Source organism: Erpetoichthys calabaricus, chromosome 2, assembly GCF_900747795.2.
Source record: "Erpetoichthys calabaricus chromosome 2, fErpCal1.3, whole genome shotgun sequence".
NCBI lineage: Eukaryota > Metazoa > Chordata > Cladistia > Polypteriformes > Polypteridae > Erpetoichthys > Erpetoichthys calabaricus.
The window spans coordinates 80,636,747-80,663,294 of NC_041395.2; the positions used below are offsets into that span (position 1 = coordinate 80,636,747).

At 39.5% G+C, this 26,548-nt stretch overlaps 1 protein-coding gene across 1 annotated transcript in view; it reads left to right on the top strand.

The window, feature by feature from the left end:
- hormad1 (HORMA domain containing 1) overlaps positions 1-21,555 on the top strand; it is a 93,634-nt gene extending 72,079 nt beyond the window's left edge. The window contains exons 12-13 of the mRNA XM_028793155.2: positions 20,556-20,633; positions 20,915-21,555. Coding sequence (XP_028648988.1) covers positions 20,556-20,633; positions 20,915-21,001 — 165 coding nt within the window. The 3' untranslated portion in view covers positions 21,002-21,555. The remainder of the gene's footprint in view (positions 1-20,555; positions 20,634-20,914) is intronic.
- Positions 21,556-26,548: the final 4,993 nt, after the last annotated feature.

The window sequence follows — 26,548 nt, forward strand, 5'->3', positions numbered from 1 at the left end:
TAACAGACAGATTTATAGTATATTTGTCAACCAGGGCAACATCAACTGTACAAAACTTTAAAAGGGACATATTTTTTCTGAGGTGACATTGTTCATGGAACCAAAAACTTAAATTCTTACATATTTAGACTGGATTACTTAAAAGATGATATCATATTTGGTGACTTTTAGTGAGATATGTCAAATTGTGATGCCCAGGCTGTATACAACATAGACATTTCCTTGAACCCAGATCATCAATAGTCATAACCAGGATGGCTACAGCAATGAGGACTTAAACAAGCAAGGTGGGTGTAAACACTCCTTAGTGCCTTTATTCAAATGGTGCCCAACAAATTATTCAGGTGTGGTTTTAGTCTCTCAATAAATAAGTAAATAATCCAATAAAAACAATGTTCGTGTGGAGATTAAAATTATTCAATAAATAATCAATTAAATATGATAAAATCAAGATTTCAAACATAGTCAGGATCGGTTCTTTCAATCCACAAGCCTCTGTATGGTCCTTCCTCAAACTTGTCTCCTCTGCTTACATGTCAGACCTTCTCAGCTGACGAAGACACACATTGGCAAGAACTGGAGTAGTCAGCCGCCCATGCTTATAACTGATGCTCAGCAGGAATGACCCTATCCCCAGATAGCTGCTGTTCTGACCAGGGCTTTCCCAAACCACCTTGCCTCCTTTTCTATGCACTGTCTTTGCCTCAATACCAATGTTCCCTTTTTTTTCTCTTTCTCTCATTGTCTTGCTACTGATTTTACCCCCATCTTTCTTTTGTCCTTTTTCTTCTCTCAATCTGGCTTACAGACCACTTATATCCCCAGTGAGTGCAGATGCACTAAATGACCCTCAGAGCCTCGATAAAGCTGTGTTAACTGCCAGTGTACACATTAAACACAATCAGCAAATTCCTTCAAGATATCAGTGGCCACACGGCTTTTCTCTCACACACCAACACTCGCAGGGGTCTGTACTGCCTCGCTGTTTTTAAAAACCTTGCACCGTAACGGATCCCTAATGTACCTTACTACACAGATTTGCTGACCACATTATAACCACAGATTAGCAGGTGGAAAATCCTGGGCATGTCTGTTTTACCAAACAAAGTAATGATACTCCGACACAGTCTTGCTCGCCCCTTTTTGTTACAGCCAGTAGCATATTTCCTTGAAGAAGCTGGCACTGTACAAAAGGTTAACAGTTAAGGGGAGTACAGTTAATCTTTGACCATTTTTTTCTTTTTTCCAGTCTGTTTTGGTATCTATAACAGATAAGCTGAGTGAGTGAGTTGCAGGGCATGTCATATTACATTTCCAGCATCATGGGAGCATGGCGACAACTGCTCACGATTTAAGATTATATAAATGAAGGCTACGACTGAAAAGTCATGTAATGGGACATAGCTTTAAAGTGCACTTACCATATGCCAAAACATGCAAACAATGTCACATTGTATTTCTACTTCTACTGCTGTCAATTACAGCATCTCGAAATTGACAGATGTATTTTTGTGTGTTCTGCTGAGTGCTGCAAAGTTATGTTAATCTGTTCTGTTAATCTGGGAATATTTGCTATCTTGACAGTAAAACTCTGCTAGTTACTCCATATTTTTGCCTAAGTAGCTTGTTGATGCTTAAACCTTGGGAGTTAGGATTTCATTTCTGCAGCATGTGTTCTCCTGTTTGTTACTAAAATGTCTTTCTCTTTTTCCAATTCTTGCCCTCACTATGCACCAGTACAGCAGAGAAGAAGGGAGCTATGAACCAGTCCATGACATACTGGTGATTTTGCTTGTTTCCATTTGTTTTTTAGCCCTTTCAGCTCATTTAAACTTGTGAAAAAGGAACTAAAGTAAAAATAAATTTGAACGGTGGTTTAGAGTGTACTTTATTAAACTAGTTGAGACCTGTTTATGCAACACAGAGTAGGCCAGTTCTTAGTTAACACTTATTGGCTTACAGCAAAAATAAGTAAGTTACTTATGTAAGGGAAGGTTACAATTGCAAGTTTTTATCATTCCAATTCTATTTCACAGGGATGTACCAATGCAAGATTTGCTCATTTAAGATGGAAACGAAAACGCACAATCTCATCAAAACCATTTGCTAAACTGTGAGACATCAACTAAACTCATGGAAAGAAAATAGCTTGCTTAATTTGATTTTCTGTAGTGCAGTCCATCCACCCCCAACTTATCCATCCAGCAGCAAAGTAATTTTCTTTCTCATTGATTGTGTCATAAAGGGCTATTTAAAGAGAACACTAACACAAATTCCTATTTCAATAACGTGTAATTTGGGAAATGACAGAAATTACTCTTTTGGCAAAAGCTCTTGACATTCTACCCTGCAGAAAGATTCTACACATTTTGAAGTGGAGGGTGTGGTCGAAATTTAACATTTTATTAAAGAAAGAAACATCCTGTAAAAGGACAATTCAGTAATCAGGCAGGAGAAAAGCTGTTCATTGTATCTTTTAATTATTCCTCTGCAAAATGCCTTGGAGGAGGCATTCTTCAGAAGCCGTCCGTTACAACATGGTCAGAATGATCAGAATGGTCAGAGATACAAAAGATAGAGGTTCATTTTATAAACTGTTGAATTTACTTACAGTGTCAATCAATGCATACATTTTACTCTGGTTGGTTCGTTGGTTTACACCCAAATGTTTATATAGAATGAAAGTCTATTATATTATATTCTGGTTCTTCTTATACCCTTTGAGATGAGACACCACCCTTGAAATTTCTGTGCATATAACAATTGTCCATTCTAATTTATAGGACATCTGCTGATTTCTTAGTCCTCTATCAGTACATTTTGTATATTACATCAACCTTTCTTCTGGTACATTCTTTATTTACTTGACCATCTCAGTATTTTTCCTAAACCAAATCTTATATTTCAGTGTACATTTTGTTGTTCACTTGACCTTTATTTGGTTTCTCACATTTATTAACCCTTTATGCTATTTCTTAAAGATGAATGCTATGTTACCGTAAAATTATTCTTCCACAAGGGATATTCATGCACTCTGCCATAATGCATGTAAAATAGTATTTACATCAGGAAACTGGAAAATAATATACAAGTTTTGTCTGAATTCACATTCAATCATTATTAAAACAACACAAAAAACACAGATCCTGAATGCTTATAGTCGGAGAGCAACAACCCTGTTGCTGCTCCAGTAGAAACAAAGAGAGAGGAAACTTCAGGAGCACAACTGTTTCAGTTATAGATGCACATTTTTAAAACTCAGGATTTTTATTACAAAAAAGTAAAAGTGTAAACAACACACCTGTAAGCAGAAAAAGCAGCCCTGCTGCTATTATGTTTCAGCTAGGACTCTTCTGGCAGAGATTCTAATTCTGGCTTTGTCTTTTTTGTACATGTTTGATTTGTTTTGATGTTAATGATACTTTTGTTTATTATTTGCTTTATTCCCCAAGTTTGTGTTAATGTTCTTTGTGTTTTGTGGGTGGTTTCCCAAGAAGCAGGGCCACCTGCTCATCACCACAAGGTACTGCCCTCAGTCATATAAAAGTGGGGCAAGCCACAGTCCCTTGCAGCTCATTTGAATATGCTTTGGAGTTGGCAAGCATTTCTTTATAGTTTTGTGCTTTTGTGATGTATTGGATTTTTGACCTCTTTGCTCTGTATTTCAACTGTTGTTTGGATTTGTGTGTTGGACTTTTTTATCTTGGATTTCCTTTTCACTTTCAGGTCTGTTAGGGATCACTTTGTTATAATAAATTATTTCAATAAGTTGTGCAAATTAAATCTGCAGAATCAATATACAGTTAAATTATGAAGATATACTGGATTTGTTTTTTTTAGAATTTCAACAGAACATGTTTTAAAAGGTGTACAAAACTTTGATAGTAAGTTTTTATTGCTTGTAGTTAACTATTTGGTTATTATTAACTTGGTTAGCTACTGTGTTGCTCCTTTAGAATTTTTGAAATTCAACACTGAACAGAATTAGAAGTTGAACATTTAAAAAAAAATATTTGACAGTACTAAAGCAGTACAATAAACCTTTCAAATAAAGTAATTGTGTAACATCTTAAACTTTTGTAAATGTACGTTATACCTCTTAAAACAAAATAAAATTACAAAAATAAGTTCAAAATTTTTAAGAATGAAATTAATGATTTCAGGTATTCAGATGGCTGCTTATTTAATAATTCATCGTAATTGGAACTTACTAATGATGAGGCAAGTTGAAGCCCATGGGCAAAACACTAAAGGCTTTTCCACTTGTTAAATGGCAGTGCTTTGACATATTTGTACCATTTTCTGTGATAGTACATACTTGTATTCTTCTCTCAATACCTTGGTTCAGATCATGTTTAATCTGTAGGTGATGGAAGAGGTTACTTGTATTCCTGCCTGTGGCTGAAATAGTTTGCAGATAACTGCTGCTTGTGGTCTGACTTATTAAATTCTGAACCTTTGCTACACAACCAAAAATTCGGATGTAAGCGTCAGTAGGCTTTGCGCCCTAGGAACCAAGTTACCTGAACTATTCTATAACATTTCAGTAATTATTTATCGCTCTGATACTGATCTTTCTAATCATAAAATAGGTCATTACGATAGCAGAATTCATAATTAATTGCAGAATTACGGTATTTGAGGTTTCCTCTAGAGTGCCTCTTTCTCCTGTACAATTTGGCTCAAAACTAATCAGCACATCATCATCTCATAGCAGGCTTAAGTTTCAAGTTTGGTATTGGCGTATCCCATGGTCTCTGTCTTGTGTGCCATGGTGGGCTGCTTAGTGAATTGTTGGTGGGCGGGTCTCTGTCTTGCGTGTGTCTTGCTTGCCATGGACTTAGTGAATTGGGTGTGGCTCTGTCTTGCTTGCCATGGATTTAGTGAATTATATATATAGACTAGACAAAGAGCCCATTTCGACAATGTAAGATGAAACGGGAACGAGTTTGTGTCAGCAGTGTATGAAGAACAAATGATAAGTAACGAAGAAGTTGTTTTGTAATGATTGTAGTCCGCTTTACTCATTACTGTACAGGCTTGTACTGTTAGTTGATGAATTTTCCAGGCCTATAGTATAATATTGAATGATGAATGTTCCAGTACAATATGGAATAGTAATAAGTATAAGCACCACAAACCTGATATAGGTGTATTGAATGAATGCATAATTGAATCAGAATGCGTAATTAGGCCTCAAGCTGTAGATGAAATCGCCTTTCAGGCCTCTAGAGCTTTAATCGAAGTCGCCTTTCTCTTTGAATTTTTGCGGCTGTAAATCCGCCGCCTGCCGTGATGTTGGGGTTGGATGTCAGTCTCATAAGGTTTTTTGGGCAGCTGCGCAGAAGGCGACTGTGCATTCGGCTTCGGAAGTGCGCAGAAGGCGACTGCACATTCGGCTTCGGATGGACGTGAGTGAGTGAGGAGGCAGACGAATTATGTATTAAGATTATTTAGCAAAGATTCTACTTTGTTATATTTTCAAGAGGGGTTGTTACAAAATACAATTGATTGGTTGCGTACAAAATCTGGAGCTTATAGTTGCCATTTAAAGTAAAACTAAATGCAAAAAATCTTTCGGTTTCATAGGTGATGATCTAAGAGTTTGAAGGATTTTAGTAAATCAGGTAATGGCTATGGAGTTTTCTCTGCCACAGTAAGTGGATTTGTCTATTGTATACACTATAGACTTTTTTTTTGTATGTAGAGATACCTGCACAATGAAAAATGCAACATAAAGTTCTTGGTGTATTGGTAGCAGCTACACTGTCTACAGCTACAAAAAAAAAGAGACAGTATTGATAACAGCTACACTGTCTATAAAAAAGACAAAGTACTATATGTTGTTCATCATATTTTGAAGAGCTATTCAGTTTCACAGTCATAAGACAAAACAGTTTCATTATGTGATGTAAACTACATCTCAAAAACTATACAGTAATCCCTCGCTATATCGCGCTTCGCCTTTCGCGGCTTCACTCCATCGCGGATTTTATATGTAAGCATATTTAAATATATATCGCGGATATTTCGCTGCTTCGCGGGTTTCTGCTGACAATGGGTCTTTTAATTTCTGGTACATGCTTCCTCAGTTGGTTTGCCCAGTTGATTTCATACAAGGGACGCTATTGGCAGATGGCTGAGAAGCTACCCAGCTTACATTTCTCTTTCTCTTGCGCTGACTTTCTCTGATCCTGACGTAGGGGGTGTGAGCAGGGGGGATGTTCGCACACCTAGACGATACGGACGCTAGTCTAAAAATGCTGAAAGATTATCTTCACGTTGCTATCTTTTGTGCAGCTGCTTCCTGAAACGACATGCAGCACGGTGCTTCGCATACTTAAAAGCTCGAAGGGCACGTATTGATTTTTGCTTGCTTGTTTTTCTCTGTCTCTCTCTCTCTCTTTCTGTGCTCTTGACGGAGGGGGTGTGAGCTGCCGCCTTCAACAGCTTTGTGCCGCGGTGCTTCGCATACTTAAAAGCCAAATAGCCCTATTGATTTTTCTCTGCCTTTATGACAGTCTCTGCTCCTGACTCCTTTAAAGAGGAAGATATGTTTGCATTCTTTTAATTGTGAGACGGAACTGTCATCTCTGTCTTGTCATGGAGCACAGTTTAAACTTTTGAAAAAGAGACATATGTTTGTTTGCAGTGTTTGAATAACGTTCCTGTCTCTCTACAACCTCCTGTGTTTCTGCGCAAATCTGTGACCCAAGCATGACAATATAAAAATAACCATATAAACATATGGTTTCTACTTCGCGGATTTTCTTATTTCGCGGGTGGCTCTGGAACGCAACCCCCGCGATGGAGGAGGGATTACTGTACAGTTACCTGCATACAAGAACTCTGTTAAATTTATAAAAACCCATGGAAGTAAGTTGATTTTTAAAGTACTGGAGTGTTTGAAATAATACAGCATAAACAATAAAAATCTTAGTTGAAAGTATAACAAATACTATGGTAAAATTCTGATAACTACTTGCAACTAAAACAGTGGCCAGTTTTATAAAGAGGATAAACAAAAATAACAGGCTATATTATTAAAAATAATAACTTCATACACGGTGCATTGAGCATGTACATCATTTCTTAAATTTGTAAGGTACATTGGTAAGTTTGTAATATTTAGCAGTAATTTTTTGTTAGAACATGGGCATTTGCAAAGTTTTTGACTTCAGCATTTGAGCAGAGCTATAACATAAAGCTCCACATCGAGATTTGTGATGGTGCGTGCATAGCACCTGGCTTTTGCGCTCCTAAGCATTGGTTATGTGAAGGGCTGCAATCAAATAGCAAAAGCCAAAACCCTGTAAATTATATTAACTTTTTTATATACCTGCATACAGACACTCCTTTAATCAACAACAACCACTTTATGAAAATTCAGGTACATAAAGATGGTCCCGTAATGCCAATGTTTTCTTACGAACCACAATGAACTTGAATTTTTACAGTTATGAAGGCTGAGTCTGGGAAAATTTTCACACGTATGCCATTATTACTAACACCCTATCACCTTCGCTGTCATTCCAAGTACACCTCACTGCAGTTAATGGAACAGGGCTGGGTGTTGATGAGGTGCAAGTTACAGCCCCGTTATATCATACACCTGATGCTGCGTTCACATGCTATGGTTCAGTTTCTCCTATGTCTTCTTTCATTACCTTCAGGATTATGTCCCCAAACAAAAGACTAAGAGGCCATTCCTTTGAATGTGAAACTTGAATTGAAAAAGTGTAGATAAAAAGTTTTACTAAACAAAATTTAATATCTTCTTTGGGTATGTTATCTGTCAATTCTGTCCATTTTCATGTATATAAGTTTTATATAAGCAAAAATGAGGGTTATTGTTTAGAGCCAGGAAATGCTTAATTTATTGTTTTACTTAAAGGTAATTATGTGCTCACATTGTGAAAGTTCAACTTAAAATATATTTATATATATTTTGGACTGGATAATGTGTTCTTCAGCTGTTCTGCTGAGAATGAACCAAAGGAGACCCAAAGTGGGTTAAACAAAAGTATTTCGTTAAATAAACCAGTGTTTCTTAAACTGTGGATCACATGATGTCTATAATTTGTTTGCACTGAGTTGTAAATTACAATTATACTAAATGAGAAAGGATCACAAACAGTTTGTGGAAAGCCTTTTGATAGGTCACTGCTTACAAGGATTGTAACAAACTGCACTGGATGACAATCAATGGTGATTCTCCAAGGGGACAAATAATGCCCATCACATGGAATATGATATTGTGATTCACTAAGGGGGAAAAGAACTGTGGCAATTCTCCAAGGGGTAACCCAGATGACAATCGGTGCCAGTTCTCCAAGGGGGCCACCCAGACGATGGTTGGCGGTGAATCTTCAAGGGGGAATGTTACAATAATCTGCCAATGTTTCATGGCAATTACAGGTTACAAAGAAACAAAGGAGAATTCAAAGTATAAAATAAAAAGGAAAACAATAAACCAAGTGGTCATTTCTAACTAGTTCTTGATGATCTCCTCTAAAATAAGTTGTATGTTGTGCTTACCCACTACAAACTCACTACAGCACACTCCTTTTTAATCTTCAACCACAGCTTCTTTCCACTTTTCTTGCCTCCCTTCCACCCACCCGTTGAACTCTTTCAGTTCTATCTCTTGGCTCAATGTCCAGTGGTGTTCTAACCAGTAGATGCTTTTAAATTCTTACCTTGTATTGCTTTTGGGTATATCTCCACAGTTGTTTCTGGTGTTCCAGGTGACACAAATTCATGGGTTTATCCTTCCCAGTATCTTTGAAGAGATGTGACATAATGTGATAGTTCTAATTATTTCCCTCTGGAGGCACGGGGAACTTTACACAGCCATAATATTTGCGCATGATTTTCTTCTAATCAGCATAAACGGGTCTACCCATTCTATTTCACTTACCTAACACCATCACTTAGTTAAGCATCAATAAGCTTTGTGTCTTGTAATAAACTAACACCCTAAATTGATCTATGCCATGTTTGGATTAGCAGTCTGATGTTCTTTCTTATAGGTATGTCAGCTTGGCTCAAACACCTCTGATTTGGATGTCACTGGCAAAAGGATGCGAAGTGGGCGTGTAATTTATTCTTCTGTGAGTCATAAAAAAATAAAATCATTCAGCTAATACTGATACATCATGTTACCATGTTGCTGTAACACAAATCAATTGCTAGTACTGAATATTAGTGCTTATTGCATAAAATTACTTGTTCACTCACTTTAGATACAGTTCCACAATTGATAAATTTCTTTAATAGGTGGTGTACTGTTATCATTGTTTCTGAAATATATAATTGTGCTTTTAGTAATGTATACATATATTATGTCAAGAATTGTCATTTTTTAAACACCCATTGAATTAGAGTAAAATACAGGACTCTTCTGAGTGAGCTTAACTCTTACAATGTGTTTGCATTAAAATTGACCTGGTTTTATGTTTGAAATCAGTTAAAGCACCCTAATTAATGAACAGTAAAGAAAATTTAAACATCCCATAATTTGTACATCCTTTAAAAAAAATTTATTTCATCATGTCTTTCAAGTCAGTTTTAACCCACTATTGGCTGTAATGGAGTTTCCTTTGCATTTAGGGTAGTATGGGAGGTATTTCTACAAAAAAGGAAATGAAAAGTAAAATTATAAAATGAAAATGCAATCTCTCTTTTACCATTTATTTTCAAAGTCTATGCTCAAGAATGGCACAAAAATTAAAAAATAAAATTAAATAACACCATTTGCAGATTCATTTTCAGCCTGAATGGCAGTGAGGCTTCAAAAATGAAAAGTAAAACGCAAATAAGCACTGGAGCCACCTGCTGCTCATTGAATTTTCATTTTCCACTTTGCATTTTCATTTTTGCAGAAAATACCTCCCATAAGGGTAGTATATTTGTTCACAACCCGTAAATCCGTGTGCTTTGGGTCAATTTTGACTCATCATTAACTTTAATGGATTTTCTGCTGCATTTAAGGTGCTTAAATGCATCCTAAATGTAATCTCTTCTAAAAGTGAGGATCATCAGCACTACTGGCTAAGATGGTCAATCATTATCAGGCTTGGGTTTGAAAAGTTTGCCCAGGGCACCTTAGAAGATGTGTCAGAGACAGGTCAGAAAAGACCCAGAAGGCACAGCATTGAGACAGCATTTAAATATATTGTGTTGGTTAATGTGAGGCTTTATTTAGAAGTACATTTTGAAATTAAGAGAAGATAGTTTAGCCTATTGAATTCAGTTGGCTAATATCAAAGGATTGTATTCATATATTTATTTATATCATCTACAAAACCACGCCTAAATAGTTTAGGCTAGAATTCTACCCCCCTCTGTAATAAGTGTTCCTTACATAATGATTTTCAGCTTCATTTTGCAAAGTGACTTTATAGATGACTTCTTTAGAATGTTCATTATATAGATATTCTCATGGTTGTTTTAGCATTTTCAAATATAAATTACAGTAAACCTTAAGATGAATTCCCACTTCAGGACTTAAAGATTTGCATGCTCACATTTTTTATGGTATTGCAATCCTGGCGAAATGGCCCTGAAATTGAGTTTATGGTCCCCATGCTACCCTTGTAGCACATTCCAAATAGATAGAAATATTTAAAGATAAATGGTTCAAATTAAATATCTAGAAATATACATTAATTGATTTCAGAAATTATTATTGTACCTATTGTAGTTAAAAAAAAACAAAAAAAAAAAAAAAACCTGACTACAGCAACCCGACCATCTTTTGGAAAAGGAGAAAGGCACAGTGTTGGCAACCAGAAGGCAACTTCACTTACTCTCTATTTTTCTATTACTCATTTGCCTTTCACTTAAAAATGATAGATTGTTAATGTTTTTTCAATAAACAATTTTCTAGAATTTTTTTGTATAACATTATTGACAGAGGTGGGTAGTAACGAGTTACATTTACTCCGTTACATTTACTTGAGTAACTTTTTTTAAAAATTGAACTTCTAAGAGTAGTTTTACTGCACCATACTTTTTACTTTTACTTGAAGAAGAAGAAACGCTACTCTTACTCCGCTACATTGGGCAACACTCGAATCATTACTTCTTTTTCCATTATATACGCTGTATTCCAAATATGCACAGCGGAAGGTGGCCGCCGCGTATTCTTTAGTTAAAACTCCCTAAACTTCCCATTCATTCTCTATGGTAGTAGTAAACCACTACCGATGCGATCTATTTTCTACCATTTCCATTTCAGGGGGCGCTGTTCTGCACCTTTCATCGCTCTGCCTGCCTGCCTGCAGCGTCTGCCATCATAGACGTGCTGGGCCGTTTTTCTTTTTTTCTTAAGTAAATCGTTAAGTTTAAAATGTCGATCGCGGTTATTTATGTTGATTAATTAATGCTTTTCATTCCACGTCCCAAGAGCCAGTTTCTGTAGCCGTGGAATGTCACCTCTCTGAAGGGAAAGGAGCCTGAGCTAGTGCGCGAAGTTGAGAGGTTCCGGCTAGATATAGTCGGACTCACCTCGACGCACAGCTTGGACTCTGGAACCAATCTCCTTGAGAGGGGCTGGACTCTCTACCACTCTGGAGTTGCCCCCGGTGAGAGGCGCAGAGCAGGTGTGGGTATACTTATTGCCCCCCAACTTGGAGCCTGTACATTGGGGTTTACCCCGGTGGACGAGAGGGTAGCCTCCCTTCGCCTTCGGGTGGGGGGACGGGTCCTAACTGTTGTTTGTGCGTATGCACCGAACAGCAGTTCGGAGTACCCACCCTTTTTGGAGTCCCTGGAGGGGGTGCTAGAGGGCATACCTTCTGGGGACTCCCTCGTTCTGCTGGGAGACTTCAATGCTCACGTGGGCAATGACAGTGAGACCTGGAAGGGCGTGATTGGGAGGAATGGCCCCCCTGATCTGAACCCGAGCGGTGTTTTGTTATTGGACTTCTGTGCTCGTCACGGATTGTCCATAACGAACACCATGTTCAAGCATAGGGGTGTTCATATGTGCACTTGGCACCAGGACACCCTAGGCCTCAGTTCGATGATCGACTTTGTGGTCGTGTCGTCGGACTTGCGGCCACATGTCTTGGACACTCGGGTGAAGAGAGGGGCGGAGCTGTCAACTGATCACCACCTGGTGGTGAGTTGGCTTCGATGGTGGGGGGAGGATGCCGGTCAGGCGTGGTAGGCCCAAACGTGTTGTGAGGGTCTGCTGGGAACGTCTGGCAGAGCCCCCTGTCAGAAGTAGCTTCAACTCCCACCTCCGGCAGAACTTCGACCACATCCCGAGGGAGGTGGGGGACATTGAGTCCGAATGGGCCATGTTCCGTGCCTCTATTGTTGAGGCAGCTGACCGGAGCTGTGGCCGTAAGGTGGTCGGTGCCTGTCGTGGCGGCAATCCCCGAACCCGCTGGTGGACACCGGCGGTGAAGGATGCCGTCAAGCTGAAGAAGGAGTCCTACAGGACCCTTTTGTCCTGTGGGACCCCGGAGGCAACTGATAGGTACCGGCAGGCCAAGCGGAATGCGGCTTTGGTGGTTGCTGAGGCAAAAACTCGGGCGTGGGAGGAGTTTGGGGAGGCCATGGAGAATGACTTTCGGACGGCTTCGAGGAGATTCTGGTCCACCATCCGGCGTCTCAGGAAGGGGAAGCAGTGCAGTGTCAACACTGTATATGGTGGGGATGGTGCGCTGCTGACCTCGACTCGGGACGTTGTGGGTCGGTGGGGGGAATACTTCGAAGACCTCCTCAATCCCATTAACATGCCTTCCAATGAGGAAGCAGAGCCTGGGGACTCAGAGGTGGGCTCCCCCATCTCTGGGACTGAGGTCACCGAGGTGGTCAAAAAACTCCTTGGTGGCAGGGCCCCGGGGGTGGATGAGATACGCCCGGAGTTCCTCAAGGCTCTGGATGTTGTAGGACTGTCTTGGCTGACACGCCTCTGCAACATCGCATGGACATCAGGGACAGTGCCTCTGGATTGGCAGACCGGGGTGGTGGTCCCCCTCTTTAAGAAGGGGGATCGGAGGGTGTGTTCCAACTACAGAGGGATCACACTCCTCAGCCTCCCTGGAAAAGTCTATTCAGGGGTCCTGGAGAGGAGGGTCCGTCGGATAGTCGAGCCTCGGATTCAGGAGGAACAGTGTGGTTTTCGTCCTGGTCGCGGAACAGTGGACCAGCTCTATACCCTTAGCAGGGTCCTGGAGGGTGCATGGGAGTTTGCCCAACCAGTCTACATGTGTTTTGTGGACTTAGAAAAGGCATTCGACCGTGTTCCTCGGGGAATCCTGTGGGGGGTACTCAGAGAGTATGGGGTACCGGCCCCCCTGATAAGGGCTGTTCAGTCCCTGTACGATCGGTGCCAGAGCTTGGTCCGCATTGCCGGCAGTAAGTCGAACCCGTTTCCAGTGAGAGTTGGACTCCGCCAGGGCTGCCCTTTGTCACCGATTCTGTTCATAACTTTTATGGACAGAATTTCTAGGCGCAGCCAGGGTGTTGAGGGGGTCCGGTTTGGTGGGCTCAGGATTGGGTCACTGCTTTTTGCAGATGATGTTGTCCTGTTTGCTTCATCAGGCCGTGATCTTCAGCTCTCTCTGGATCGGTTCGCAGCCGAGTGTGAAGCGGCTGGGATGAGAATCAGCACCTCCAAATCCGAGACCATGGTCTTCAGCCGGAAAAGGGTGGAGTGCCCTCTCAGGGTTGGTAGCGAGATCCTGCCCCAAGTGGAGGAGTTCAAGTATCTCGGGGTCTTGTTCACGAGTGAGGGAAGAATGGAGCGTGAGATCGACAGGCGGATCGGTGCGGCATCCGCAGTAATGCGGGCATTGCATCGGTCTGTCGTGGTGAAAAAGGAGCTGAGCCGCAAGGCGAAGCTCTCAATTTACCAGTCGATCTATGTTCCTACCCTCACCTATGGTCATGAGCTATGGGTAGTGACCGAAAGAACGAGATCGCGAATACAAGCGGCTGAAATGAGTTTCCTCCGCAGGGTGTCTGGGCTTTCCCTTAAAGATAGGGTGAGAAGCTCAGTCATCCGGGAGGGGCTCAGAGTAGAGCCGCTGCTCCTCCGCATCGAGAGGAGTCAGATGAGGTGGCTCGGGCATCTGATCAGGATGCCTCCTGGACGCCTCCCTGGTGAGGTGTTCCGGGCACGTCCAACCGGGAGGAGGCCCCGGGGAAGACCCAGGACACGCTGGAGGGACTATGTCTCTCGACTGGCCTGGGAACGCCTTGGGATTCTCCCGGAAGAGCTAGAAGAAGTGGCCGGGGAGAGGGAAGTCTGGGCATCTCTGCTCAAGCTGCTGCCCCCGCGACCCGACCTCGGATAAGCGGGAGACAATGGATGGATGGATGGATGGATAATTAATGCTTTCATTGAATATAGCTAATACTGTTGTCAAGTAGTCGCAGTTTTTGCCTGTTGTATACAATCTACCTAGCGTCTTTCACATCTATCTCCACTCTCACTGCCCGCTTGCCTGCGTGCATCGTGTGTCGATTGATATATGATTTAATGTATTTCTTTTTGACATAATTCTCTGAGTTGTAAAATACATATATATTATATATTAAACGAAACTACTATATAGCTAATACTGTTATGTATCTGTCTAGTGCCTTCTCTGTCTGCCTATTATATAAGTGCCTTCCCTATCTATCCGTTTATCTAGTGCCTTTCACATGTGAATGTACTCTCACTGCCTGCTATCCTTTCTGCAGCACCTGTCATATAGTGCCTTTCACATCTGTCTGTCTGTCTGTCTTTTTTCTCCTGACAGTTTTATATCTTCTATTATGCAGTGCCTTCCCAGTTTATCTATCTAGTAACTTTTCTGTCTGTGCATTATTCAGTGATCTGTCTGACGGTGTATGTCTTACAGAACCTAAAAATAAGAACAGTTATAAGGACACTTGTTCATGTTAATTGCAGTCTCAATTTTTATTTTTTTTAAAAAGAGCATCCTACATCTATTATACAGTGACTGTGTCAACTGTGTCAACAATCCGCGACTGGCCAGTCAAGGTAAAGTGAGACTTCTTGTACGTGCACAAGCTGCCTTGTTCTAATGTTATTTTCTATCAACTGTGCTATTTGGAGGGCAAGTGAATATGCAGAATTATACTGTCAGTGTACAGTCTGTATATCTTGTCACTGTAAATAGTTTGAACTGTTCAAACAAACATGTTACCTACTGTAGGTATTGGCTTCAAAAGCTTTGTTGTGAAAAACTGAGATTTGGAACTATGTGTTATTTTTGCATCTTTATTTTGTAAAGATGTTATTTATTTTTACTCATTTTTTATTTTATTATTTGGAAATAACAGAATTTGCACAATATTTTATGTTTTTGTCAGTCTTATTAGATAGATAGATACTTTATTAATCCCAGGGGGAAATTCACATACTCCAGCAGCAAAAAATATTAAATTAAAGAGTAATAAAAAATGCAGGTAAAAAACAGACAATAACTTGAATAATGTTCAACATTTACCCCCTCTGGTGGAATTGAAGAGTCGCATAGTTTGGGGGAGGAATGATCTTCTCAGTCTGTCAGTGGAGCAGGACAGTGACAGCAGTCTGTCGCTGAAACTGCTCCTCTGTCTGGAGATGACACTGTTTAATGGATGTAGTGGATTCTCCATAATTGATAGGAGCCTGCTGAGTGCCCGTTGCTCTGCTACGGATGTCAAACCGTCCAGCTCTATTATTACAACATTTCTAAAAAATAAGTCATTTATTATGATCAAACAGTTACTCAGTACTTGAGTAGTCTTTTCACCAAGTACTTTTTTACTGTTACTTGAGTAATTTTTTGGATGACTACTTTTTACTTCTACTTGAGTAATATTATTTTGAAGTAACGCTGCTCTTACTTGAGTACAATTTTTGGCTACTCTACCCACCTCTGATTATTGAGGTGTTGGAAGCTGGAACACATCACAAGAGATAGCAGTCAATCATAGCAGATCAATTTAGAGTCACCATTTAACTTGATATGTGCATATCTCGAGATGTGGTAGGAAAACTAAAATGCTGAAAAGCAAACAAGCACCACACATACAGTGTGTTAGGAGCCTTCTACACAAAACTATCAAAATGGGTGCAAGCCTCCAAAAATCAGAAGCATAAATCACAAAAGCATAGGAATAAATGACAATAGCACAATACCAAAGCAATTTCTCCTTCTTCAGCTTTGGCTTAAGTACTGCTGGAGCCAGTACTCTAGCTGCCTAATTAGGTGGTTCCATATACAAGAGGCAAGACAGATAACATAAAACACTAAATATGATATACTAAATATTAAACATAACAGCAAAATTCATAAACAACACTGTATCAATAAAAAACCATGATATTAAATACTGTAAATGTGAAGAGAAAAAACAGAATTTCCATAATATTAAAAGGTAATAAAAAAAGATAAAATGACTGAAAAATAAACTTCAGCCAGGGCAACAACTAGTGCTTAGTTGTACCATAACACAATGGATGGACTGGTTATCAAACCCTCCCACAGTAGCTGTGTGAAAGCAATGCTGATTTCTACATTTTGGTCCTTTCACTACTTTGTTTCTTGCTTTCTTAAAAGTTGAAAAATATCTCTTTTACAACACTGTAAATAATGTGTAAATGCATTTTAATTGGGCATCACTACAAAAATAGTTGTAGAATAGCATTTGTCACAAACACACACACACACTTCCCCCTCCTGAGACGCCGGACGGTGGACCAGAATCTCCTCGAAGCCGTCCGAAAGTCGTTTTCCATGGCCTCCCCAAACTCCTCCCATGCCCGAGTTTTTGCCTCAGCAACCACCGAAGCCGCATTCCGCTTGGCCTGCCGGTACCTATCAGCTGCCTCCAGAGTCCCACAGGACAAAAGGGACCGGTAGGACTCCTTCTTCAGCTTGACGGTATCCCTCACTGCCGGTGTCCACCAACAGGTTCGGGGATTGCCGCCACGACAGGCACCGACTACCTTACGGCCACAGCTCCGGTCAGCCGCCTCAACAATAGAGGCACGGAACATGGCCCATTCGGACTCAATGTCCCCCACCTCCCTCGGGACATGGTCGAAGTTCTGCCGGAGGTGGGAGTTGAAGCTACTTCTGACAGGGGGCTCTGCCAGACGTTCCCAGCAGACCCTCACAATACGTTTGGGCCTACCAGGCCTGACCGGCATCCTCCCCCACCATCGGAGCCAACTCACCACCAGGTGGTGATCAGTTGACAGCTCCGCCCCTCTCTTCACCCGAGTGTCCAAGACATGTGGCCGCAGGTCCGACGACACGACCACAAAGTCAATCATCGAACTGAGGCCTAGGGTGTCCTGGTGCCAAGTGCACATATGAACACCCCTATGCTTGAACATGGTGTTTGTTATGGACAATCAGTGACTAGCACAGAAGTCCAATAACAAAACACCACTCGGGTTCAGATCGGGGGGGCCATTCCTCCCAATCACGCCCTTCCAGGTCTCACTGTCATTGCCCACGTGAGCATTGAAGTCTCCCAGCAGTACGAGGGAGTCCCCAGAAGGTATGCCCTCTAGCACCCCCTCCAGGGACTCCAAAAAGGGTGGGTACTCCGAACTGCTGTTTGGTGCATACACACAAATAACAGTTAGGACCCTTCCCCCTACCCGAAGGTGGAGGGAGGCTACCCTCTCGTCCACCGGGGTAAACCCCAATGTACAGGCTCCAAGTCGGGGGGCAATAAGTATGCCCACACCAGCTCGGCGCCTCTCACCGCGGGCAACTCCAGAGTGGTACAGAGTCCAGTCCCTCTCAAGGAGATTGGTTCCAGGGTCCAAGCTGTGAGTCGAGGTGAGCCCGACTATATCTAGCCGGAACTTCTCAACCTCGCGCACAAGCTCAGGCTCCTTCCCCTTCAGAGAGGTGACATTCCACGTCCCAAGAGCCAGCTTCTGTAGCCGAGGATCGGACCGCCAAGGTCCCCGCCTTCGGCTACCACCCAACTCACACTGCACCCGACCTCCTTGGCCCCTCCCATAGGTGGTGAGCCCATGGGAAGGGGGACCCATGTTGCCTCTTCGGGCTGTACCCGGCCGAGCCCCATGGGTGCAAGCCTGGCCACCAGGCGCTCGCCATCGAGCCACACCTCCAGGCCTAGCTCCAGAGTAGGGCCCCAGTGACCCGCGTCCGGGCGAGGGAAAACGCCGTCCAAATTTTTTTATTCGTCATAGGAGGTTATATTGATATACATATACATACATATATATGTATGTATGTATGTATGTATGTGTATGTACGTATGTATATATATGAATGTATATATATGAATATATACATTTTTATATATGTATGTATGTGTGTGTGTGTGTGTGTGTGTATATATATATGTGCATATGTGTGTGTATATATATATATATGTATATATATATATATATACTGTATAATATATATACAGGTTAATTTTGATTTTATGTTTTACAGTAAAATGTTGCATAAATTAGTTTTCTAGTTATCATTGTATTGTCATGTAAGAGTTAAGTTGTAATTACAGCTGTGTTAAAGTGGGTCAGGTAGGTATAAGTCATAAACAAGATTCATTTTTATATGAGAATCCACTAATTATTGCAAGTTATCCTTTAGTTAAATTGCACTGCCTAAAGCAGTCATTATTATTTTTACAAATTCAGATGTTATGTATTTTGTGTTAAAAAAATTTTCTGGAAATACATTTTAAAGTCACTGGAACAATGTTTTAATAGCCAATGTCACAGCATTTTCAGAATCCGTAATTGTGAATGTAAAACAAACAAAACTTTGAATTAAAGGGGTGCAAGCCTTCAAAAATCAGAAGCACAAATCACAAAAGCATAGGAATAAATGACAAGAGCACAATACCAAAGCAATTTCTCCTTCTTCAGCTTTGGCTTAAGTACTGCTGGAGCCAGTATTCTAGCTACCTAATTAGGTGGTTAGATTTGTATCTAATTTGGTTAGATACAAATAAGATGCACACTTGCACTTTTGCTGTGTATTTTTATTTAGTTTATTTCTACTGTGAATAGTAAGTCACAGTTGTTAGGCTGAGGGTTAAATATTAAGAACTTCTAAATGGCATACGTATATTAATCTCAGGAGTATTCTTGTAATTTTACTTAAAACCACACAAGTTATATTGCCTGGTACTTTGAATTCCTAAGGTGAATAACTGAACCTTGAAGTATCTTAAACAATATAACAGAATATGTTTATTTCAGCAATAGGATGTTTTTCATGCTCAGGACTTTTTTGGTTGGATTAACGAGAGCTGCAACAACAACAACAACATTTATTTATATAGCACGTTTTCATACAAATAATGCAGCTCAAAGTGCTTTTACATGATGAAGAAAGAGAAAAAAGACAAAATAAATAAGAAAATAGAATTAGGGAACACTAATTATCAGAATAGAATAGAATAGAATAGAAGTAAGGTCCGATGGCCAGGGAGGACAGAAAAACAAAAAAACTCCAGACAGCTAGAGAAAAAAATAAAATCTGCAGGGGTTCCAGGCCACAAGACTGCCTAGCCCCCTCTAGGCATTCTACCTAACATAAATGATCAGTCCTCATTGTATTCCGGGTTCTCATGGAAGAAGTTGATGATGACGGTCATGTGGACTTCTGGCCTTTAATTCATCAATGTAGGGACATCACGGTGCTTTGATCAGGTGGTGGTGGTGCAGGTCGCCACCCCAGAAAACTGGAAAAAGAACAGAAGAGAAAGTACGGGTTAGTACGGATTTTGAATATGAATACCATGAATAATAATGATAATTAATTGAATATACAGAGCATCAGGATTAAACTAAGATGAAGCTATGAGAAAGCCATGTTAAAATAATGTGTTTTCAGCAGTTTTTCAGCAAGAAACCTTTGAACTTTAAATTCAGTCTACTGAAATATGGTGCCTGTTCTGGCCGTGCCAGAAACACTACCCTGACTTGTACAGTCAGCAAAGATTTTTAGAGAGAATTAGGCCAGCATCCAGGCTCCTTCCCAGCTGTTGTTGTCTCTGTTTCTCACTGACACTGGTGGTTTCTGCCCATTCCCTTCTGGAACATTATGCCTAGAAGGGCATATAGTAAGCCTCCATAACAGCCCTTATCTGCCCAGAGTGGTGTGCTGAGTTGCCCTGTTAAGGCCAGTGTGGCTATCTCTTCTTTGGATATTTGTTACCCTTGCACTGTACTATGTTGATGATGTCCTTATATAGAACAACATAATGCTAGTAGTTCATCCCTTCACAGGGTCCTCAGAATGTCCCTAAATGACAATTTTACTCTTGTTGTTTAATTTCGACATATAGCATACAATGTATAATACCTTCATATCTTTGATTGCAAATGATAACTTTATGACATTTTTTGAATGGACTGGCCATTATTATTATTATTTTTTTCTTTTTGCTGATGAGTTTTTTCATGTATGTATAGCATGTACAGGTATGTATTTATTTCTGTGTTAAAGTATTTTAACTTAAAATTGATCTCATTTGTGTAGCTTGTTTGTTATACAACTTAAATATAATAGTTTGTATTTTTAAATCCTCAATAGAACCTAGATCAAAAAGAACGATCACGTAAATTCCCAAATATGAAATGCAAGCATCCAGCAACAGAAAACAACAAATCTGTAAGTCTTTAATCTTAATTTTAATTTACCTGTGGTAGTTTTCTACAAAAAATGTAAATATGTAAAACTGAATTGTAACTATTTTTATTCTGATTAGCCATCATTAGTAATATTGGCTTTTTAAAATAATTTGACTATGTTGCATAATTAGCCAGATAATGAGAAAAGACAAAAAGCATTTGTTATATTTCTTCCTATGATGGCAGTAAAACGTGCTTTATTTGTTTCATACTATATACTAACCATTTAACTATTATATATAATATATTGGTTAATAACAGATTAGCCTGTATGAAGAATTGTATAGTCAAGAAGAGGGCTTAATACCAAAGAGACAGAAGATCAGTGAACCCAAGGATCGCTTCTGAAGAGATGTAATTTGTTCCTACTTTTGTAAAGTCTATGTACATCTAGATAAAAATGCATATGTGCACTTTATATTAATATGAAGAAGAAAGTCAAGCTTAGTTCTCAAATATGCTATATCATTATTATATATAGTTCTATTTTATATTACCTTATCTTGGTTCTAGTAATTCATATTTTAGTTTCATGGTTAATTACTAACTTGTTATACCCTAAAATAGAAAATATATTCATAAGTATTTGTTTATATATATTGTAATGATTTAAATTTTTAATAAAACGGTAAATTCTTTGCATATTTGATATTTATGATATTTGGGCAGTCTTGACTGGTCCCATGGCTACAAAAACGATTATACCTGACAAGACCTTTGCCTGCTCCAAATAATAATATGTTCCTTCCTTCCTTCCTTCCTTCCTTCCTTCCTTCCTTCGACCATTATAAATTTAATGGTCATATACAAACATTGCTCAATGCAAGTTGCCATAACTTCTTTCAAAAATGAATTCAGTGAATCAGTTACATCCTCTGAATGCATTACACTACAAAGCAAAATGTAGCTTACTGGTCCGAAATTAATATTGGAACTAAACAGAGTTAAAAAATGTAATCTAACAATATCGCTCATTTATAATTAGTCCATGTGTCAGTATTATACAATACTGTTATGAAGAGGGCTTTGTTATTCTTAAAGTATGACATTGATTAAAATATATGTGTTCTTAACTCTTTTTTGCTATGTAATGTTTGTATAAATGATGGGAAATAAACAAGAAATTCCACAGGAAACTCATTAAAAACATAATCAAACCTTCTAACAAATCTGTGGCAGACTTTCATTTAACGATACATTGTCACACCCGACAACAAATTATAAGGAATCAGATATTATAAGCATGCATTTATTATATGTTAAAAAAATAGCATGTTTTCCTATGTTATAAAGATTTGAGGCCTCATGTATAACGCTGTGTGTAGAATTCACACTAAAATATGAAGTTTAAGGACAAACTGGAAATATCCTTACGCACAAAAAAATTCAGATGCCTAAAACTGTAGGTAACCAAAGTAACGCACACTTCACTTTTATAAATCTCAATCATTGTGAATTTTAACGCACATGCACGCACCTACAGCCCCTCCCCAACTCCTCACAGATTTACGCCTATTTGAATATGCAAATCAATATAAATAACCCCTTATGTTTAGTGTTTTGTTAAAAGACAATGGCAAAAGCTATGTAAAAAAGAAGAATTTCAGCAAATGCGAAATGGAGGTCCTGCTCAGTGAAGTGTAGGTAAGGAAAAATGTATTATCTGGTGGCTTAAGCAGTGGTGTAAACAACAAGAGGAAATTGATGGAGTGGTACAGAATGGCAGAGGCTCTCAAAAATTCAAGTTCTGAAAGTTGCACAGTGCCCAGAATAAAAAAGAACTGGTCAGATATCAAAGTCACTCTGCAAAGGAAAGTTACTGCCCATCGTCTGGGAAAAAAAAAAAATTTTCACTTTAAGCTTGTAGTTTGTTTTGTTGTTAAAGTAGAACGTCATAAATTCCATCTTAAAATTGATGTTTAATTTTCTAGAGTTTCTAAAACTCCTAAAGTAGCACATTAAATGCTTCGTATTCTAAGTGTTCCCTAACTCAGTCATTAATTGCTCTGTGCTTCTTAAACAAGCTTTCTCTTACGCTGACAGGCGCACACAGCCAGAGACAGCCACACAAAATACATTACATTCATGATATTACAGGTCTCTGAACATTTTAGAATACTAAGATGTATACTTATATATATCATCTGATGAAATGCATTTAAAGCATGTATTGAACATGTGGGGTGTCACAAACTCCACAAAGAGCCATAGCAAGGTTTGGGGCAGCCACCTGTATAATTGGTTTCCTGGCTACAAATTGATGTTTAAATGATAGCACTGCTGTGCACAAAACCAAGTCCAAAACAGAACTGAGGGAATAGGAAAAAGGTGGAGGCTTTTAAAGGGGAAGACAAGAAGTGACATCAAAGGGGTTGGGCTCAGGAAGGTCTTCAGCCATAGGTTCGAGTCCGGATGTGACATCACAGGGGCTGGAGACGGCAAGGTCTTCTTCCATAGGCTCGGTCCTGGAAGTGACATCAAGAGGGCCAGGTGGAATCTCCCGTGAATGGTCTGCAGGCAAGGGAGAAAAAGAGTCAGTGCACTCTGCCACATCCTGGTATGATTTGGAACTGCCCTTACTCAAGCCCTTTAGCTGCCTCCCATGCGCACATGTGTGACAGGGGGCACAGTGGTGCAGCGATAGCGATGAGCTGGTGTTCCATCCGTGGATTGTACCTGCCTTGCACACAACGTTTGCTGGGACGGGCACAACCGCTGCACCACCATGCCCCCATATATTTAATTATTAACAGTATGCATTATTTAAATTAAGTTAACAAAATGTAAAATATAATATACATACTTTAATGCATTTAATCATAGAAATGATGTCAAGTATACATCCTAGTATTCTAACAGCACACAGCTCCAAGAGGACAGCTCTTAGAAATCTACACTGACTTAAAAGCTAGTCAACATCTGTAAATATGCACTCTCGTCTAATTCTTCCATTTGTGATGTCTTTTAACAATGTTAAAGCAGCTATGATAGTTGGAATAGTTTGGCCATTTCATGCACTGTTATGTTGTTACAGAAGGATTGCAGTCAAGTGAATACATTTGTAAACAATATGCAGTTAATTTCAGTGTATTTGATAAAGCCCACAAAATAGATGCAAATCTAAAACAAAAAAAGAAAACAACACAGAAACAGTAGCGCTGCTTTGACGCTGGGTGCTGCCCATTTGCAAAATGGAGCAGAAACATGCATACAGTACACATGGTGTAAGGCTGCCATGAAAATGTGTGTGGCCTTACACCAACTTTTAGTTTTTATATTTCTCAAAATGTGCGTGAAAATGGGTGTACACAACATTTTTGTGCATGCACACAGTGTATAAATGAGATCCTTAGTGTTAAACAAGCTTAATTATCAGTTTACATTAGCCAGACCACCATGGCTTTGTACTAGTTTATTTGATATGTCATATGTATTTTAATTTTTTCTTACAGTTCATACAAGAATATATGGGTTTCCCTTCATGTCTGAGAAATATGTGTTTTGTTAATTGTTTCTTATCTGAAATCATCATCTAAGACCTTTTCTCCTGGTGAAGGCTACAGCATTATTTATTTCTTTAAGTATTTATATATATATATATAGGATATATATTATTATATATGTCCCTTATATATATATATACAGTGGTGTGAAAAACTATTTGCCCCCTTCCTGATTTCTTATTCTTTTGCATGTTTGTCACACAAAATGTTTCTGATCATCAAGCACATTTAACCATTAGTCAAATATAACACAAGTAAACACAAAATGCAGTTTGTAAATGGTGGTTTTGATTATTTAGGGAGAAAAAAAAATCCAAACTTACATGGCCCTGTGTGAAAAAGTAATTGCCCCCTGAACCTAATAACTGGTTGGGCCACCCTTAGCAGCAATAACTGCAATCAAGCGTTTGCGATAACTTGCAGTGAGTCTTTTACAGCGCTCTGGAGGAATTTTGGCCCACTCATCTTTGCAAAATTGTTGTAATTCAGCTTTATTTGAGGGTTTTCTAGCATGAACCGCCTTTTTAAGGTCATGCCATAGCATCTCAATTGGATTCAGGTCAGGACTTTGACTAGGCCACTCCAAAGTCTTCATTTTGTTTTTCTTCAGCCATTCAGAGGTGGATTTGCTGGTGTGTTTTGGGTCATTGTCCTGTTGCAGCACCCAAGATCGCTTCAGCTTGAGTTGACGAACAGATGGCCGGACATTCTCCTTCAGGATTTTTTGGTAGACAGTAGAATTCATGGTTCCATCTATCACAGCAAGCCTTCCAGGTCCTGAAGCAGCAAAACAACCCCAGACGAATCACACTACCACCACCATATTCTACTGTTGGTATGATGTTCTTTTTCTGAAATGCTGTGTTCCTTTTACGCCAGATGTAACGGGACATTTGCCTTCCAAAAAATTCAACTTTTGACTCATCAGTCCACAAGGTATTTTCCCAAAAGTCTTGGCAATCATTGAGATGTTTCTTAGCAAAATTGAGACGAGCCCTAATGTTCTTTTTGCTTAACAGTGGTTTGCGTCTTGGAAATCTGCCATGCAGGCCGTTTTTGCCCAGTCTCTTTCTTATGGTGGAGTCGTGAACACTGACCTTAATTGAGGCAAGTGAGGCCTGCAGTTCTTTAGACGTTGTCCTGGGGTCTTTTGTGACCTCTCGGATGAGTCGTCTCTGCGCTCTTGGGGTAATTTTGGTCGGCCAGCCACTCCTGGGAAGGTTCACCACTGTTCCATGTTTTTGCCATTTGTGGATAATGGCTCTCACTGTGGTTCGCTGGAGTCCCAAAGCTTTAGAAATGGCTTTATAACCTTTACCAGACTGCTAGATCTCAATTACTTCTGTTCTCATTTGTTCCTGAATTTCTTTGGATCTTGGCATGATGTCTAGCTTTTGAGGTGCTTTTGGTCTACTTCTCTGTGTCAGGCAGCTCCTATTTAAGTGATTTCTTGATTGAAACAGGTGTGGCAGTAATCAGGCCTGGGGGTGGCTACGGAAATTGAACTCAGGTGTGATACACCACAGTTAGGTTATTTTTTAACAAGGGGGCAATTACTTTTTCACACAGGGCCATGTAGGTTTGGATTTTTTTTCTCCCTAAATAATAAACACCATCATTTAAAAACTGCATTTTGTGTTTACTTGTGTTATATTTGACTAATGGTTAAATGTGTTTGATGATCAGAAACATTTTGTGTGACAAACATGCAAAAGAATAAGAAATCAGGAAGGGGGCAAATAGTTTTTCACACCACTGTATATAAGGGATATTTTATTTTAATTTTTTTCAGTAAGTAAGATGGAAGTTGTGGAAAAGTAGTTATACTTAAATATCAAGACATCATGTTGTGTGGTATTAGGACATGCAAGAATGAATTTAATTGGGCTCTGTACACAATACAATAATGACCCCATTTAATAATGTCCATATAAGAATGTGTGACTAGATTCAATTAGGTGAGTTTATGTGTTCTGGAGAAAGGAATTGCTCACTGCATAAAGACAATAAAGCAGTGAATAATCTAAATCAAGGTATACTCTGTTATAATGGCTTGTTACAGTACAAGGTAGAGGAGTAGCAGTTTCTGCCATCTGTTTTGATCATGATTCTGCTGAACAGTAGTTTCTTCTTTTTGTGAAGATGGAGACTCTAGTGATGTGTCATTATCAAAAATATGTATTCCAGGCCCCTGACTGAAGTGACTTTGTTTTCCAGCAGTTATAAAAAGATCTTCAAAATGTTAATCTACAGCATATCTTTATCCACGTCACAGAGTCCATTTGTAGAAATGCTTTAGTAATCAAAAGACCTATTCCCTGACATAATAGCAGTTTACAAGAACATGAAACAAACAGAACTTGGGGATTTCTAATGTAATAAACATATAAAA